Raw genomic sequence first — 19601 nt, forward strand, 5'->3', positions numbered from 1 at the left:
GGGGACTACTCTTCATTGCGGTGCGAGGGCTTCTCACTGGGGTGGCTTCTCTAGTCGTGGATTACGGGCTCTAGGCGCGCGGGCTTCAGTAGTTGTTGCGCACGGGCTTAGCTGCTCTGCGGTATGTGGGATCTTCTCGGACCAGGGCTCGAAGCTGTGTCCCCTGCATTGGCAGGCGGATTCTTAACCACTGCGCCACCAGGGAAGTCCCTGTACTGGCCTTTTGAAGACTCAATTACAGGGCCCTCTAGGTGGCAATGCCTTGCAGGGCTGTAGCAATGACCTCCACGCTGTATATGCTCTAAATCAGCGTCCAACGGATGGTGCTGCTTTTCTCGTAGCCAGGGTTCACAGGGCCAGGAATCAAAGGGTGGAAATAAGAGTGGGTCCTCTCCCTATTACGCCTGGTGATCTACTAGCAACATTTTTGCTCCCTGTCCCCTGTGACCTTAGGCTCTGCTGATCTAGAGGTCTTAGTTCTAAAGGGAGGAATGCATGATTCCACTAGGCAATGTGGCAATGAGTATATTGAATTGCCACCTAGCCACCTTGGGCTCCCCATGACTCAGAATTAACAGGCAAATAAGGAGGTTTCTATAGTGGCTGGGGCAATTGATCCTGACTACCAAGGGCAAGTTGGATTGCTACTCTACAATGGTAACGAGGAAGAGTATGTCTGGAATACAGGAGCTGCCTTATGGCATCTCTACCGTGTCGTGTGAATAAAGCCAAAGAATAACTACAACAACTCAACATAAGCAGGACTGTTAATGGCTTAGACCTTTCAAGAATGAAGGTTTGGTTCACTCCAGCAGGCAAAGAGTCATGACCAACTAAGAGGCTTGTTGAGGGCAAAGGAAATAAGGAATGAGTAATGGAAGAAGGGAGTTATAAAGACCAGCTCTGACCACATTGCAGAAACGAGGATTCAAATAGTTATGAATATCTCTTCCTTATTTTGTTATGAATATGTTTGTATGTATGTTATCCAAATATTTTTGTTTTCTTCCCTCTCCTATTCTCTTATCATCTAATGTAAGATCTATCAATAAGAGCTAAGCTTATTTTCAGAATTTAGGTTACAGAATATCAAAGGAGAAAAGCGAACATCGCCCAAAGACTCAGCATCCTCTCTTTGAGAAGGGCTGGTGTGTTTTGGTTGTAGGCAGGATAGTTGTATCATGTTTAGATGGAAGTATGATTTCATTATTGTCTTTATTTGAAAACTAAGTGTGATTTAAATGAGCTAAACAGGGGGAAATTAAAACTGTTCCGTGACCTTAAAATTTTTTTTTGTCAAAACATTAACAACTCCTTTTAGCCTCAGTCTAGTCTTCCAACTAGATAAGATGTATTAAGCTACCATTCATACATGGAAAACAGTATGGAGGTTCCTCACAAAACTAAAAATAGAGTTGCCATATGATCCAGCAATCCCACTCCTGGGCATATATCCAGAGAAAACTATAATTCTAAAAGTGCTTGCTTCGGCAGCACATATACTAAAATTGGAACGATACAGAGAAGATTAGCATGGCCCCTGCGCGGTGCTTTGTGACCACCTAGAGGGGTGGAATAGAGAGGGTGGGAGGGAGATGCAAGAGGGAGGAGATATGGGGATATATGTATATGTATAGCTGATTCACTTTGTTATAAAGCAGAAACTAACACACCATTGTAAAGCAATTATACTCCAGTAAAGATGTTAAGAAAAAAAAAGAAGATACATGCACCGCTATGTTCATAGCAGCACTATTCACAATAGCCAAGACATGGATGCAACCTAAATGTCCATTGACAGATGAATGGATAAGGAAGATGTGGTACATGTATACAATGGAATATTACTCAGCCATAAAAAGGAATGAAATAATGCCACTTGCAGCAACATGGATAGACCTAGAGATTATCATACTAAGTGAAGTTAAGTCACAAAGAGAAAGACAAATACCATATGATATCACTTACATGTGGAATCTAAAATACAACACAAATAAACATCTACAAAACAGAAACAGACTCACAGACATAGAGAACAGGCTTGTGGTTGCCAAGGGGGAGGAGTGGTGGGGGAGGGATGGATTGGGAGTTTGGGATTAGCGGATGCAAACTATTATACATAGAATGGATAAACAACAAGGTCCTACTGTATAGCACAGAGAACTATATTCAATATCCTGTGATAAACCATAATGGAAAAGAGTAGGAAAAAGAATATACATGTATAACTGAATCACTTCATTGTACAGCAGAAATTAATACAACATTGTAAATTAAATATACTTAAATAAAATTGAAAAAAAAGATACCATTTATAGAAGTACTTTCATTTCCTGACAGCATCCAAACTAAAGCCCCACTTCATTAAACCCTCCTCAAGATCACCTACCACAAGACCAAATTCTATAATAAGTATTTTCCAACACCCACTTACTGAGATACCCTATGATTCCCATAGTGTGCGTGCTCTCTGATGCAAGAAGCAATAATCCCAATTTGTCCAACCACCAGTGTGTTCCTGGGGGTCTTTGCCTAAAGGGCACTGACATTTGTTTATTCTAAGCATCTTATTTTCTGTTGTTGCTACTGTAAATGAGTTTTCATCATCCATCATATCTTCTAATTGGTAAGTATTTGTGTGTATGAGTGCTATTTATTATTACATGTTAATTTTATAACCTGCTTCTTCTTTTTTTTTTTTTGTGATACCCGGGCCTCTCACTGTTGTGGCCTCTCCCGTTGCGGAGCACAGGCTCCGGACGCGCAGGCTCAGCGGCCATGGCTCACAGGTCCAGCCGCTCCGCGGCACGTGGGATCCTCTCGGACCGGGGCGCGAACCTGCGTTCCCTGCATCGGCAGGCGGGCTCTCAACCACTGCACCACCAGGGAAGCCCTAACCTGCTACAAAATAAAGTTATTAAAATAAAAAGTAATTAAGAAAAAAAATTAAAAAAAAAAAAGGACGGATAGAACCCTCGGACAAATGGATTTGCCCTCCGCACCCCTGTTGCTGTGCTGTCCTCCGCGGCCCTGAAGTTTCCCCCCTCCGCCACCCGCAGTCTTCGCCCGCGAAGGGGCTTCCTAGTGTGTGGAAACCTTTCCTCCTTCACAGCTCCCTCCCACTGGTGCAAGTCCCGTCCCTATCCTTTTGTCTCTGTTTATTCTTTTTTCTTTTGCCCTACCCAGTTACGTGGGGTGTTTCTTGCCTTTTGGGAGGTCTGAGGTCTTCTGCCAGCGTTCAGTAGGTGTTCTGTAGGAGTTGTTCCACGTGTAGATGTATTTCTGGTGTATCTGTGGGGAGAAAGGTGATCTCCGCGTCTTACCCTTCCGCCATCTTCCCGGAAACTGATGAATTCTTTTTTTTTTTTTCGGTACGCGGGCCTCTCACTGCCGTGGCCTCTCCCGTTGCGGAGCACAGGCTCCGGACGCGCAGGCTCAGCGGCTGTGGCTCATGGGCCCAGCCGCTCCGCGGCATGCGGGATCCTCCTGGACCGGGGCACGAACCTGCGTCCCCTGCCTCAGCAGGCGGACTCTCAACCACTGCGCCACCAGGGAAGCCCTGATGAATTCTTTTATTAAGTTAATTTTACCATTTATTCTCTAGAGTTTTTCAGGTACACAATCATGTCATCTGCAAGTAGAGATCACTTTATTTTTGTTTTTCCGATTTCTAGCTAATTACATTGGCTAATCCATCTGGAACCAGGGTAAATAGTGGGGGAGATACTGGGAGACTGTCTTTTCCTGACCATATATTCCATATTTGGGCTACTGTAAATAATGCCACAATGAACATTGGAGTGCATATATCTTTTCAAATTAGAGTTTTTGTTATCTTCTAAAAACTACCCAGAACTGGAATTACTGGATCATATGGTAGTTCAATTTTTTTTTAAAGATTTATTTATTTATTTACTTGTTGGCTGTGTTGCGTCTTGTTGCTGTGTGCGGGCTTTTTCTAGTTGCGGCGAGCGGGAGCTACTCTTTGTTGTGGTGTGCAGGCTTCTCATTGCGGTGGCTTCTCTCATTGCGGAGCACAGGCTCTAGGCTTGCGGGCTTCAGTAGCTGCAGCACATAGGCTTCAGTAGTTGTGGCTCACGGGCTCTAGAGCGCAGGCTCAGTAGTTGTGGTGCACGGGCTTAGTTGCCCTGCGGCATGTGGGATCTTCCCAGACCAGGGCTCAAACCTGTGTCCCCTGCATTGTCAGGCAGATTCTTAACCCCTGCACCACCAGGGAAGCCCTCAATTTTTAATTTTTTGAGGAACCTCCATAGGGTTTTCCATAGGCTGTACCAATTTACATTCCCACTAACAGTGCACGAGGGCTCCCTTTCCTCCACATCCTTGCCAAGACTTGTTATTTATTGTCTTTTTGATAATAGCCATTCTGACAGGTGCGAGGTGGTATCTCAATGTGGTTTTAATTTGCATTTCCCTGATGATTAATGATGTGGAGCATCTTTTCATGTGTTTGTTAGCCCGTATATCTTTTTTTGGAAAAATGTCTATTCAGATTTTCTGCCCAATTTTTTTTTTTTTGCGGTACGCGGGCCTCTCACTGTTGTGGCCTCTCCCGTTGTGAAGCACAGGCTCTGGATGCACAGGCTCAGCGGCTATGGCTCACGGACCTAGCCACTCCGTGGCATGTGGAATCTTCCCAGACCGGGGCACAAACCTGTGTCCCCTGCATCGGCAGACGGACTCTCAACAACTGTGCCACCAGGGAAGCCCTGCCCATTTTTTTTTAATTGGGGTTTTTTTTTTTGATGTTGAGTTGTATGAATTCCTTGTATATTAACCCCTTATCACATATATCTTCCCCCATTTGCAAATAGCTTCCCCCATTCAATAGGCTGCCTTTTCATTTGTTGATAGTTCCCTGCGCTGGGCAGATGTTTTTCTGTAGTTTTGCTATTTGTCGAATCCGAATGAGATCCTTGCTGGGTAGAGTAATCTTGGTTGTAGGTTTTCCCCTTTCGTCACTTTAAATGTGTCCTGCCACTCCCTTCTGGCTTTCAGAGTTTCTGCTGAAAGATCAGCTGTTAACCTTATGGGGATTCCCTTGTGTGTTATTTGCTGTTTTGTAGTTTTGCTATTTGAAGGACAGTTGGGTTCAATGTGACATCCTTGGATTGCTTCCCTAAGTTTCTTGAGAATGCTGCATCACTATTGCTTTGCTTTGCATCTTATGTATTTGTTATTGCGTCAAAATATATATAAATATGTATAACATTTGTCGCTTTAACCATTCATAAGTGTACAATTCAGTGGCATTAAATACATTTACAATGTTGTGTAACCACCACCACTATCTATAGCTAAAACTTTTTCATCATCTCCAGCAAAAACTCTGTACCTATTGAACTATAACTTCCCCTTCCCTCGTTCCCTCCAGCCTCTGGTAATCTCTATTCTATTTTCTGTCTCTATGAATTTGTCTATTCTAGGTACTTCATATAATGTATGTTATTTTTTTAAAAATCTGCCTAAGTTATTTCATATTTTTGCCTGGAGGCTCTGCTTTCTATCTTTAAAGTCCAATAGCTTTACAAGGATCTATCTTGGAGTTGATTGCTCAATGTCAATTTACATAGTACCCAGTGAACCCTTTTGATGTGTAGACCGAGGTCTTTTATTTCTAGAAAGTCTTCCTGGATTACACTTTTAAATGTTAGCTCTTTGCCTGTCTTTCATTTCCACCATTTTCTCTCTGACCATTTTTACTTCTTTATCTAATTTTCATTCTCTTGGTTGTCTTCCTGCTTTTCTTCAATGTCCTTTAGTAAGTTTTCGTTTGAATCTATCATCCCTTGGACACCTTTTAGTTTAATCTTCATTTATGATAGGATTTTGTTATTTTATTCTCCAAGATCAATATCAATTCTCATTTCATTTCTTCCTCTTTTTTTGGCCTATTTCTGCTGTCAGATTTTGTATTTCTGATTTGAGGTATTTTTCCGTATCCCTAAATGCTTATTTGAGGATATTTAATTCAGTTTGGAGTGTCATGTTAGTTTTCTTCTGCTGAGATGCTCTGACTTGCATTTATTTTCTCTTTTTTTTTTCTTAACAGTAGTTTTGAATGTATGTGATCTGCCTTTTTATAGTCCTGTTCATTCATGGACAGGACTTCTTATTCAAGTTTGCCCTCTGCTGTACGTCCTGCAGCCCCTGTTCAACATCCTTTATAAACAGTGTGGAGGAGGAGGTGGTGGTGTGGTGGGGAACTGGCTTTTCTTAGGTCTCACTTTTTTTAATTCAGGTACAATTGACTTACACTATCATATTAGCTTTCTTGTTTGTTTTTTAGGATTCTTACTTTTTCCTTCTTAATCCCTTCTTTCCTTCACTATCACATCTACAAGGGGACCAGCCCTACTGTATATATCTGCTTCTCTCCAAGAAGCAATGCTTCTACAAAGCTACCCTTTCTATTCTTTCCAGATTCCTCCCGGGTGCTGGTGCTGCTGGTGGCTATTATGCCCCAACTGTGTTCAGTGTTTTGGCATTTGGTGTTGGACATCCTGAGAGTGGTTTTGTCTGTGGGTCACCTAAGACTGCCACGCCCCTCTACTGTTTTTCACAATGTCTCTGAAACCTTCTCTCCATCACTCTCGGCACCCACAGGCTTGCAGCTGTATGTGGTGGGATTTCTGTTGGAATTTGGATTATTTCTCTACTTCAAGAAACTCAAGGTTCCTGTGTGGTTTTATTTCCTTTCTTTGTTGATTTACCTTCCTTTGGGGGGAGGGTGAGTGGGTACGCTTGAAATTAGGGTGCTACCTTTGTCCTCCAAGCCTGGAATTCCTGGTAAATGCACTTGACATTTAATAAACACTGTCAAATTGGCCCTCACAGTGGGTGGCAGTACCCAGCTCCCTACGTCCTCACCAATGCTTAATATCAAATATCATCACTTTTGTTGAACTGATGGGTGAAAATTGTTACCTCATCGTAATTTTAAATGCATTTCTCATATTATTAGTGGGATTATCGTTTCAAAAATTATTTTTCTTTTTGTATTTTTTTTCTTCTCTGAATGATCTCTTTAAATCTTTTGCTCTCTTTTTCACCTGATTGGGTTTTTTAATTTTATGAGTTGTTTATATATATTCTGGATCATTAGCTATGCATGTTGCAAATTTTTTCTTCCAATCTGTCACTTAAAAAAATTTATTTATTTGGCTGCATCGGGTCTTTGTTGCAGCCTGCAGGCTCTTCGTTGTGGCGTGTGCGCTTCTCTCTAGTTGTGACGTGCGGGTTTTCTCTTCTCTAGTTGTGGCGCGGGTTCCAGAGCTAGTGGGCTCTGTAGTTTGCGGCACGCAGGCTCTCTAGTTGAGGCGCACGAGCTCAGCATTTGTGGTGTGTGGGCTTATTTGTCCCGCGGCATGTGGGTTCTTAGTTCCCTGACCAAGGATCGAACCCGTGTCCCCTGCATAGGAACGCAGATTCTTTACCACTGGACCTGTCACTTGTCTTTTAATTCAAAAATTTTTTAATTGAAGTATAGTTGATTTACAATGTTGTGTTAGTTTCAGGTGTACAGCAAAGTGATGCAGTTTTTATATATATGTATGTATATATATATTTTTCAGATATATAAAAAGATATATATATCTTTTCAGATTCTTATAGGTTATTACAAGATATTGAATATAGTTTCCTGTGCTATATAGTAGATCCGTGTTGTTTATCTAATCTTTTAATTTTATTTATTGTATCTTGTTTATAAATGGTCTTCATGTTGCCAAATGTATTAGTCTTTTCCGTTTATGTTTTTTTTCTTTATTCACTTGTACCTTTGTGTATGTGTCTTTAAAGGGCTTTTTAAAAATTTTAATTTATTTATTTTTGGCTGCGTTGGGTCTTTGTTGCTGCCTGCGGGCTTTCTCTAGTTGCGGTGAGCGGGGGCTACTCTTCATTGCAGGGCTCAGGCCTCTCATTGCGGTGGCCTCTCTTGTTGTGGAGCACAGGCTCCAGGTGTGCAGGCTTCAGTAGTTGTGGCACGTGGGCTCAGTAGTTATGGTGCACGGGCTTAGTTGCTCTGCAGCGTGTGGGATCTTTCTGGACCAGGGCTTGAGCCCGTGTCCTCTGCATTGGCCGGCAGATTCTTAACTGCGCCACCAGGGAAGTCAAAGTGTGTGTGTGTGTGTGTGTGTGTGTGTGTGTGTGTGTGTGTGTCTTTGGATGATAGGATTATGGTAGATTTTCATTTCTTTAGAGTTTTTTAAAAAATATTTTTAGAAATTCTACAATTACCTTCATATTTGTGAATAGTGTCTTTTCAAAGATGACTTTGCCTACCCAAAGTCATGAACATCTTCTGTAATATTTCATCTAACACTTTTATAGTTACTGCATGTTTAGGTCTCCATATGTGTAGAATTTATCGCTGTGATCACTGTGTGTGAGAACTGTGTGAGAGAGGCAAGATCTAGATTCATTTTTTCCCAAGTGGATATCCTAACACGATTTATTAAATGGTTCATCATTTCCCAACTGATTTAAAGGGCTTCCTTTATCCTATACTAGTTCCCACGTATACATAGGATTGTCTCCCTAATCTATCCATGTTGTTTCATTTCTCTAATCCTACACCAACACGACATCATACTACTTACTAAAGCTTTATAGCATATTTTGAGAGAACCAGCTCCCTCATTATTCTTTTTCAAAATTGTCTTGGCCATGGTGCATTTTCTATTCCATGTGAATCCGCTTATCAAATTCCATGAAAATTATCTTGGAAGTTTGGTTGAAAGTACATGGAAATTATAGATTAACGTGGGGGAGAACTGACATCTTTTACTATGTTGAACTTTTCCATTCATGATAAGGGTATTCATCTGCATTTATTCAGGTCTTCTTTTATGGTCTTCTGGAAAGTTTTAGTTTTCTTTGTAAAGGTCTCACCCATTTTTGTTTTATTATTGTAGTAGATTCTTTAAAGTTTAGAATATTGTCTCATCCCTCCCTCTGCAGTTCCTCAACGCTTATGGAGAGTTTCTGCTGAATCCTTTTGCATTCACAATTAATTGTTATTATAGGTTGTATACATTTTCTAGTTGTTCTCAATCGCATCTTGCATGTGTTTCTATCTCCTTAACTGTAGGATAAACTCCTAGAGGGTCGAGCTGGGGTTTTAATTCCTGCTTGGGGAGGGGGGCATGCTTTGGAAGCGGAGGACCTGCTGCTAACAAAAAAGGGAGGCAGTTCGGGAAGGGAGAAGCAGAGGCCCCAGGGCTCAGAGTGGGGAAGAGAAAGGAGCCTGTTCACTCGGTCATTAGGAAAGGGAGAGTGTCAGTAAGATGGGCCTCTGCAGCAAAAAATGTCTCCCTTCTGCACCTTCAGCCTGTGTCTGTGTGTGTGTGTGTGTTTGCGCTTCCCGAGGCGGTACTGTTTTTAGCAGCCTCTCATATTTTCATGGGAGATGAAGACAGACTGGAGTGATGCTTCTAAAGCATCTAAAGTCTTCTAAAGACTGCCAGCAAATCACCAGAAACCAGGCTTCTAGCCTAGATTCTCCCTCACATTCCTCAGCAGGAATCAACTCTGCCGACACCTCAGTCTCAGACTTCTAGCCTCCAGAACTGTGAGACCATAAATTTCTGTTGTATTAGCCACCACGTTGTCATAGTTCGTTATGGCAGCCCTGGCACTAAGACACTCTGGTAGGAGAGGGAAGCCTGTATGAGCCACCTGATCGGGACTGGAGGTCAGGAATGGCTTCCTAGAGGTGATGCTGAGCTGGGCATTGAAGTATGGGTAGGAGTTTATCAGCCAAAAGAAGTCAGCAAAGAGTATTCCAGGCAGAGGGAAGAATACATGCAAAACCCAGGAGGAGGCATGAGTGTATGTCAGAGACTCTTCCTTGAACTTCTTCGAATGCCCCTTCTCCCGCCTGGCCCTGCCCAAGCACCTGAGGCCTGGAAACCCACTGCTGACATCCTTTGCTCCAAGATAAGGGAAAAATTATTTTTACCAGGTCCCTTGAGCTCATGTGGTGACATGCATCATTCTCACCAGCAGGGGGCCCTTACACGGTCATCTGGATGAAGTGTGGCCAGGTGGGCATAGGTACTGCGTAACCTTCTGGCATTTGTCAGGGTCCAAGGCCTCTGCTCTGGGGAGGAGGTGCCGTAGGCCCTGGGGGTGCTAGCAGCTCTGTGCTGGCCGGGTGCCCTCCCTCAGCTCCACAGGACACACACCGCCCCAGAAGGACACACACTTGGACCAACATGGCCCTCGGCACAAGTACTTTATGTCAGTTACAGTAGTGCCACACCCAAACTACAGTAGCACAAAACATGATACTACAAAAAACAGATTCCCAGCTCCAAACCCCACGTCCACGGAGAAGCCGCCCCTATGGCTCCCCAGGCCTAGGAGGAAGGGGCCTCTCAGAGCGCAGCTGCCCAAGGCTCTGCAGGGGAGGCAGTGGGAGTGCTTCCTTTGCTTCCATCCCCGCTGGTCCCAAGTCCTCCTCGGCCTGCCCTCTCCCACTCCCTGAAGCAATGAGGGCAGAGGATGTTCCCTCCGGCTGGACCCTCAGCCCTAGGACCCCTGCTTCTGGCTGGCAGGTCCCAGTCCATGGTGCCGGGACTGCGACCCTCCTCGGGGAAGGCCGGAGGGCAGGAGGGTGGGGTGGGGGAGGGGAGGGCGCCAGGCCCAGGAGAGCCAGTCCCTCCGTGGTGAGGTGTGCCTGGCGGGCTCCCGACTCCAGCTCCTTCTCTGGCTCCTGTCCTCCATTTCCTCTGAAGAGACATTAGGCCTGCCGCTGGTGGGGGCCAGGGGCCTCACCTGGAGCCCACTGCCAACACCCCTGCCCCAGCTCCAGGGCCGACCTGAAGGTGGGCGAGGCAGTGGCTGAGCCTCTGCTCATCTTGGGCGAGAAGAACGCTGGCTCCCTGTGGGAGCGGGGCTGGCCCGGTGGCCTGGCTACCAGGCAGGAGGGCTGAGGCAGCTCCTGCCTTGGTCAGGGGTGCCTGCTTCCTCAGGGCCAGCCTGGGGCTACATGAGCTCCACCAGGTGGGGGAGTCCGGAGAAAATGAGGCCGCAGGGAAGGGACGGCATTCCTGGTCCCTACACCTCAGGCCAGACCAACCAGGTTGGGGGAGCCTTCCCCTTGCAGCCTCCCGTGGCTAAGAGCATCCCCCAAGAAGAGCAGTGGATCTTGCTACAAGTATTGTCTTGATTCAGCCCAAGGGGCTGAGGGTGGGCTGAAGCCCAGGGCAAGTTCAGGGGCTCTTCAGATTCCTGACCTCAGTGCCGTAGACCTGTAGGCCAGAGCCTCTGGGTGGCTATGAGGGGCAGCTGTGTGGCACTGGAGTAGGGGGTATGGCCTTGTGTTCCAGTCAGGACACTTGGGGGGCTTCATTGAGGAGGCCAAGGGGCCCCTGGGGGCAGAGGCTGTCTCCTTGCGGGGAGCCCAGGCGCAGCCTTGGATAAGGCACTAGAGAAGGGAGGGCGGGCCTGGCTGTGGTCCTGGGAGCCTGGCCCGGGCCAGTGGTAGAGGAGGGAGCTCGAAGGGAGGATCTGGGCCCTTGGGCAATGAGAGCTGCTTTCTCTTTCCTTCTTCTCTGGGAGAAGAGGGTCTGCAAGGCAGAGACCCCAAAGTGGCTGGGATGGCAGGATGCTGCAGAGAGACAACAGGCCCAGGGACTGACGGGGGGCAGTCAAAAGAAGGTGGACGGAAAGAGGACATCCATGGCATGGTGGAGTACACCTGATGGCGATGTCTCAGCCTCGCAGGGCTCCTGTGACCCGGATCCAGGGTGCTCGGGCACCTCCAGACAGGGTTTGAGGGCCCTCACCTGGCCTCATGCAGCCATCAGTCCTCTGCTGTGACTTCGGGGTCAGATCTTCCTTGCTGAGGTTCCCACTGTTGGACTCTGGGGACAGAGGCAGGCACACTGAGGGGGTGGTACCAACGAGCTGGCCCCTCCCTCTGCCGGGCCTCTATGCCTCTCCTCTCTGCACCAGGGGACCAAGAACCAGGGGAGGAGGCTGAAACCGCATACCCCAGGGACTGAGGCAGCTCTCCAGTGGCTGGGGATCCTGCTTCAGCCCAACCTTGCAGCAAGTGAGGAAGCGAGGCGGGGGGTAAATCAGTGGGGCTTGTCCACAGGTTATTTAGAAAAACAGAACGTAATAAATATACCAATCCTTTCCTTTAAAAAAAAAAAAGTGTTTCAAATGCGTTATTTCCCTGAAGATTTCCAGTGTATTCCACAATGTTTAAAAAATAGTTTCCCCAAAAATACATCTTTAAAGCACTGACACAGTGGTGTTTGTGGCGTATCTGGCGCTGGATGTGAGCAGGAGGCTGTGTCCCGCTGCCCGTGTCGGCGTGGGGCCCAGGCCTGGTGAGCAACCGGCCTGACACCCAAATGCCCATCAGAGTTGACACACGTGTGCCTGGGATGACCGGGTCTTCACAGGGGAGCAAATCTCGGATTAATGTGAGAACCCACATCACAGACTTGGTTCGGGCTGAAAACCCTCCAGCGAGGGGAAGGGGGCCCGAGGTGGCCAGGCACCGCCCTGGGCGCCAGAAGGAGCGGGCAGCCTTGTTGGCCCCGCCCCAGGGGCGGTCCTCGGCCCCTGCCCTGCTTCCTCCTTGGCTCTTGATGCTCCACCCCTCTCACCACACTTCACACTTGTGACGAGGGTTCATGGGTGAGCCGGGCGGGCAGTGGAAGTGTTCCGAGAACTCCCTGGAGTTGGAGATGGAGCCGATGACCCGGAAGCGGGACGGGCTATGAGGATCGGTGATGAGACCTTCGTGCGAGCTCTCGGGCGTGCGGACAGAGCACCAGACCTTCGGGGGAGAGACATGGGAGAGGCCGGGGTCACCACTGGCCCCATCACCACAGCAGGGAAATAAGGGCCCCGCCTGGTTCTGAGACCCCGGGGGGCCAGGAGAACCTGTCAAGTGGGTTAGGAAGAGACAGGGGCTGGTGGGACCCCATCCCAGCTTCCTCTGCTGCAGCCACAGCAGCTCTCTGTCTGTTCCAGGCATCTTCGTGACATTTCACCTGAACGAAGGATTCTGCCCCAAAACCACTTTGAGTCCAGATCAAACTGTCTAATGGCCTGGTGGCTCCGGGCACCAACAGAAGGCTACATGTTGAATGCCAGCTCAAGGAACAGCCCGGGATGTCTTGAGTTTTCAGGACATTGCTAGAATCCCAGAAGCAGAAGGGCCCTTAGCAGTCACCTCGTCCTCTTACCTACCTGATGCAGGAATTCCTCTAACAGCATTCTTGGCCCTTGCTTGAATTTCTCTAATGATGAAGCTCACCTCCTTACCGGGTAAATGCCCTGTGGATGGACCCGTGAGCTAGGGCTTCCCAATTTGAGGAAACTTGCCTTTTGATTTTCAGAGCTCCTGGAACTCAAGATGGCAGATTCTGTCTGAGTTTGGCTTTTCTCTAATGAACTCACCTGTGCAAACCCCAGGAAGAAGAGCTGGTTATTGGTGAGATCCAGGGTGGGCAACGTCTGCTCAGCCCCGTACTTCTTCACCCAGTTCTGGTAGGCCTGGGGGGAGAGAACAGAGCTCAGGGTCCCCATGACACAGGAGCAAGCGGGGTGGGGTGGGGGCTACCGTGGGAGGTCGGGGATGGTCTACCAGCTCAGCCTAGAAGAGCTGTCCTCTTTACCTGCACTCATTCTGAGGGGAGCTCATTCAACACTATGGCTTTGAATACCATCTACATCTAAATACCGACGGCTCTCAAATGCACGCCCTTCTAGCTCCAGCCTCTTCTTGGGTATATTCAACTGCCCCAGCTGGATATCCAAGATGCATCCCAAACTTAACACAAACACACACACACACACACAATCACTTTCCCATCACAGTAAGTGACATCACCAACCCCCTAGTTACTCAGGCCCAAACCCCAGGACTCTCCCTTGATTCTTCTCTTTCAATCCACCGAACAACCCAAATCTAACCACTTCTCACCTTTCCCATTGCTCTATCCTGTCTCTTGCCTGGACAACCTCACAGCAGCTTTCTACCTAGTCTTCCGTGACTCAAACTGGTCCAATTCCAATCCCCTCCCAACTTAGCAACTCAAGTCATCCTCGTAAAGCAGTGGTTGGCAAAATTTTCTGTAAAGGGCCGGAGAGTAACTATTTTCAGCTTTGGAAGCCAAACACTTTTCCGCAGCAACTCAAGGGCGCCGCTGTTGTGTGAAAACAGACACAGGCACCGTGGAGACGAATGGGCATGGCTGTGTCCCCCCCAATTTTTATTTATTTTTATTGATTTATCCAGCTGAGGGCTGGATGTGGCCCAGGGACTGTAGGTCTGCTGACCCTGTCGTACAGGATAACTTAGATCATTTCATTCCTCTACTTAAAACCCCTGCAGCAGCTCTCATTGTCGCCAGAATAAAACCCAAGCTCCTTGCTCAGCCGGCAGAGGCCGGCAGCCTGGTCCAGCCCCTCCTCCGGCCTCCCCCCTGCCCTGGGCCCTGCCCTCCCTCCACGCTGCCCCCGTCCTCCTTCCTGTCCTTGACCACGCCAGGCTTGGGTCCATCTCATGGCCTCCGTACTTACTCTTCTTTCCCAGCTTTCCTGCCTCTTCCTCATCATTTAGGTCTCAATTCAAATGTCATCCCCTCCAGAAGGCCTCCCCTGGCCATCCTTCCCCCCATTTTCCTTTATTACTTTGGCCTAGTTTATATTCTTCTTCTCCTTATCAATACCTGAAGTTACCTCATTTATTTGTGTAGGTATGTATTGCCTTTCTCCCCCTCCCCACCCCATTAAAATTGGGAGCTTTAGGACAGCAGGATCCCTGTCTGTTTTGTCACAGAATCTCCGGCGCCAACAACAGTACACGGTGGGTAGAAAGTTCGCGATTCCCTTTCACTGACTAATGGACGTCAGGCAAGTTGCTGAACGTTTCTGGGGTGGTTTCCTCACCTGCAAAACGGGCGTGTGATACATAATTGTAAAGCTGTCGGGGGCGCTGAGCACAGCACCTGGCGCACAGTAAGACCTCAATACCGGGCACCTCGTGGGATTTCTGCTCTCACTACCACGGGGAGCTGGAGGCTCTGCACTGGCCTCTGGTATCTCCCTTCCAACTCAGCTAACATCTCCGAGTGCCACTCCGGACCAGGCCCTGAGCCCAAGTGGTCACATGCTATCTTTCTAACACCCAGCGATGCAGGGACTAGGTAGCCACAGCCATGTATTCTGAGGCTCAAGGAGGCTGAGTGACTTACTCCAGACCCAGGACGTGAGCCGGAAGTGGCTCCAAGACCACTGACCCCTCCCTCCTTTCCTGGGCCCACTGCTGCCTGAGTCAGTGGTGGCTTCCCCTGTAAAGGGAAGAACAGGCAGGTCTTCAGGTGGGTCTAGCCCAAGCCCTTTCTGGTGACCTTCAGTCGGGCTGGACTCAGAGTAGACAGCCTTTTATGTGCCAGTTCCATGCTAGGTGCTTCACAGACACCCTTTCAATCAGTTCTCACTGCCACCCATTCCACAGATGTGGCAACTGAGGCTCGCAGGGCTGCTGCACTTGCCCCACCTTGTCTACAACCACTCTTAACTGAGAAGCAGCTGGACAGTCCTAACCTTGGCCTGGGGTGTGTGAGGAGGGGGCCTCTTACCCGATAGGCCGCCTTGAGGCCCCCATTATCAGCGATGTTCTCCCCGAGGGTGTGCCGGCCGTTCACCGGCTCCCCGTTCACGCTGTAGTTGCCGTACTGCTCCACCATGCACTCGGTCTGCTGCTTGAAAGCCTCCACGGATGAGTTCTTCCACCAGGGCCGAAGGTTCCCGTCCTTGTCATACTCCCGTCCTGCGGGGTCAGACAGAAGCGTCAGGTCAGGGGGAGAAGAGGCAGAGCCGGGACCCGTGCTGCTGGTTGTGCCTCTCCTCCCAGGGAGAAATGACCCACCCATCTACCACCCAGCACCGGGGAGATGAGGCTGGTCTGGGTGCTAAAGGAGCTGCATGAATCAGCTGCTGGGGTGGGGGTGGGGGGTAGAGGAACCTGATCTCAGCAAAGGACCAGCATGTTCAAATCTTCGGTGGAGCTGGATTCACTGTCAAGGCTGGTGAAGGGCCTCTGACCCTGAGCCAGGAGGAGGTGAACGCAGCCAGCAGTGCTAGGCTCATGGGACAGGGCCCGGCCTCCAAGGCCTTGCCTCCTCCTTCTTTGCCTTGGAGTCCCCAAGGCAGGAGGCAATGAGGAGGATTCTGGACATTAGCTGGTGAGGTGCTAACTCTTCTGACTGTGGTTGGACCAGAGAAATCTCTGGAGTGGTGGAGAAATGTTCTCTCCCCGCTGACTACTGATACCCACCCCTGGCACTGCACACCGTCCTGGAGCAGGGTGCTCCCCTGTGAGTCTGCCCTGTCCTCACAACCACCACAAAAGCATCATGCCCATTTTACAGAGCAGAAAACAGAGGCCTACAGAACTGATGGGACTTGCTAAGGTCCACACAATTGGCAGGTGGCCGGGCCAGGATATGAACCCAGATCCTTCTGTCTCTAAGGCTAAGACCCTTAGATGGGAACGGAGCAAAGGCAGAAGCAGTGGTGCCAGGAAGCTGGTGGGGAAATCATGTGAAGGGGACCCCGAGGAACCTGTACCTTGATCGTCAAAAGCATGAGTCAGCTCGTGGCCCACGACGACACCGATGCCACCAAAGTTTAAGGCACTGAAGGGGAGGACACGAAGGTAAGAGTGATGCCATGTGGGGAGGGACCACTGCCTTCCCAGCCTGGAGACACGGCAGAGTCCCGCAGGGCTCCAGCCAGGCCCCTGAGCCAGTCAGAGCCTGGTGAGTCTGCTCTGCCCTGCCTGTGCCCGCTGGACGCCAAGCACTGTGCCAGGTGCTCTGTGGCACCGCACGGTCCTCTTTGGTCATCCCAAAGGCTTAGGCCTTGGTAACTAACTCTATAAATGAGCAGACAGAGGCGTGGAATGGTTCAGGCACTTTGCCCAAGGGCCACACAGTCAGCAGAGAGCAGGTCTGGGATTCGGACCCAGGCCTGTGTGGATTTCATTTCCGAGACAGTGCCCTCACTCTTCCCACCTTCCCAGCTGAGACTGTTCTAGAACGCTGTTAGAGGGGAATTTCCCTAGATGTGGCTCCTACCCCCAAGTTCCCACCGTGCAGGGGCTTCCCCGGTCTCGGAGAACCCAGAGGGAAGCACAGGGAGTAAGGCTGTTGTTTCCATGGTAACATCTCCTGGCCGGTGGGACGAGGAGCTCTCAGCGAGGTGGGTGTGCGCGTGGGGTCAGCTGTGGGCCACAGGGCCGGGCTGGGCCGGGGGATCCACTGAGGGGTGTGGGGAGGAGACGGGGCGGGAGCAACAGAAGCATCGCGTACTTGGGTGAAGAGCGGGTGTAGAACGGTGCCTGCAGGATTCCAGCTGGAAACACGATCTCATTCTTGGTGGGCGAGTAGTAAGCGTTCACCATGGGTGGCGTCATGCTCCACCTGCAAGCGAGACACACGGGCAAGCTCAGAGCCTGCTGGGGGAGCGCAGGTGGGGATGGCCCATCTGGAGAGTGTCCAGAGCCCTAAAAGTGTGGATTCCCCTTGACCCCAGGCCCCAGGCCACACAAGCACACAACAGTCCCAGAAACTATTAACTTTAGCCATGTGAGCAAGCGTAGTGAAATCTTACTTTACGTTTAATTTCATTTCACTGACTATTAAAAATGCTGAGCATCTCAGGACTTCCCTGGTGGTCCAGTGGTTAAGACTCTGCGCTCCCACCGCGGGGGGCACAGGTTCCATCCCTGGTCGGGGTACTAAGATCCCCCATGCCATGCTGCGTGGTCAAATACAAAATTAAAAAAATGTTGAGCATCTCAGAAAAAAAAAAAAGAACAAAATGGACCATTACATACTAAAAAGTCATTACAATCCAGGCTCAAAATGTATTTGTCAGCAGTTTTCAAAGTGTGCTCTGTGGATATCTGGCGGGATGGGAATCCCTCAATTCCCTTTCAGGGGTTCTGTGAGGTCAAACTATTTTCATAATAATGTTAAGATGTTATTCGCCTTTCCCATCGTGTTGACGTTACATTGATGGTGTAAAAGCAACGCTGGGTAAAACTGCTGGAGTCCTAGCTGAGTCAGGCTGGTGGCACCAGCTGTTCAATTGGTCACCACGTTCTTCACCAGAAAAAAAAAAGTCATTTTCACTTAAGAACATCCTTGATGACACAGCATAGCTATTAACTTCATTAAATCTAGACCCTTGAGTACAAGTCTCTAAATATTATGCGTGACCAGATGGGAACCACTCATAAGCATTTCTGTTTTTTTCATGGAACACCATTTGTACTTGAGAGGATGACTGGTGTTTGACAGACATATCCTTGAAAATGAATAGAGTGAACTCATCACCTCAAGGAAAACAACCGACACCGTTTGTTGCCAATGATAAAAATGCAAGGTTTCCAAAAACCTGAAGTTTCAAGCAAAATTTTGAAAAACTGGTATCGGCCACCACAACTTGACAGCTGCCCAATATTTAAAGACTTCTCTCTGGAGGTCAGCAGTGATATTACCAAAGGTGGATTTTTTTGGATATTCTAAAATGAAGAAGTTACTGTTTGCAAGATATGTGAAATTCAATGAAGCACTGTTTTCCCAATGACCAATGCACAGTGTTACAAAATCATACCGCGGTAAAAGATCCATTCAAAGCGCAAGACAGACCGATGGATTTCAGTGTAATAGAGTATGAAAAGTTTATGAATATGGTTTCGGAGGGCGGTGCAACTAACCTTTAAGAAAGTTACACCTGTCGCGTTTTGGTATAGTATCAACGAAGGATGTGCACATGTATCAAAAAGCCTGTTCAAAGGTCCCTCTGTTTTCTAACTACATGTCTGTGTGAGGCTAGAATTTCTTTATTCCTATCTTTTCTTTTTTTTTTTTGGCCACACCGCATGTGGAACATCCCCAACCAGGAACTGAACCTGTGTCCCCTGTACTGGAAGCGTGGAGTCTTAACCACTGGACCACTGGGGAAGTCCTAGAATTTCTTTATATATTTCAAAACAATATATTGTACCAGAATGAAGGCAGAAGCAGATGTGAGAATCTGGCTGTCTTCTATTAAGCCAAACATTAAAGAAATTTGCAAAAAGTAAAACAATACCTCGCTTCTCAATAAATTAAAAAAAAATTGTTCTTTTTCATAAAATTTTCAGAAAAATCAATATAACTCCCATAGGGCTTCCCTGGTGGTGCAGTGGTTAAGAATCTGTCTGCCAATGCAGGGGACACAGGTTAGAGCCCTGGTCTGGGAAGATCCCACATGCCACGGAGCAACTAAGCTCGTGCGCCACAACTACTGAGCCTGCGCTCTAGAGCCTGCAAGCCACAACTACGGAGCCTATGTGTCACAACAACTGAAGCCCACGTGCCTAGTGCCCGTGCTCTGCAACAAGAGAAACCACTGCAATGAGAAGCCTGCACACTGCAACGAAGAGTAGCCCCCGTTCGTCACAGCTAGAGAAAGCCCGCGTGCAGCAACGAAGACCCAACGCAGCCAAAAATAAATAAATAAAATAAATTTGTTAAAAAAAAAAAAAAAAAATATAT

The 19601-nt window shown here is 48.2% G+C and overlaps 1 protein-coding gene and 1 pseudogene across 3 annotated transcripts in view; one reads left to right on the forward strand and one right to left on the reverse strand.

Moving 5' to 3' along the window:
- Positions 1-1478: 1478 nt before the first annotated feature.
- Positions 1479-1546, forward strand: LOC112414470 (uncharacterized; annotated as a pseudogene).
- An 8695-nt stretch (positions 1547-10241) lies between these two features.
- ECE1 (endothelin converting enzyme 1) overlaps positions 10242-19601 on the reverse strand; it is a 61280-nt gene continuing 51920 nt past the window's right edge. For 2 of the 3 annotated variants that reach the window (XM_024766689.1, XM_024766686.1), the window contains 5 exons: positions 17367-17477; positions 16624-16691; positions 15633-15823; positions 13447-13542; positions 10242-12820 (listed from right to left, as the gene is read on the reverse strand). In XM_024766689.1, coding sequence (XP_024622457.1) covers positions 12644-12820; positions 13447-13542; positions 15633-15823; positions 16624-16691; positions 17367-17477 — 643 coding nt within the window. In that variant the 3' untranslated portion in view covers positions 10242-12643. The remainder of the gene's footprint in view (positions 12821-13446; positions 13543-15632; positions 15824-16623; positions 16692-17366; positions 17478-19601) is intronic. The other variant, XM_024766688.1, reaches the window with a different exon arrangement.

Source organism: Neophocaena asiaeorientalis, unplaced genomic scaffold (genome assembly GCF_003031525.2).
Source record: "Neophocaena asiaeorientalis asiaeorientalis breed wild unplaced genomic scaffold, Neophocaena_asiaeorientalis_V1.1 scaffold79, whole genome shotgun sequence".
Classification (NCBI taxonomy): Eukaryota; Metazoa; Chordata; class Mammalia; order Artiodactyla; family Phocoenidae; genus Neophocaena; species Neophocaena asiaeorientalis.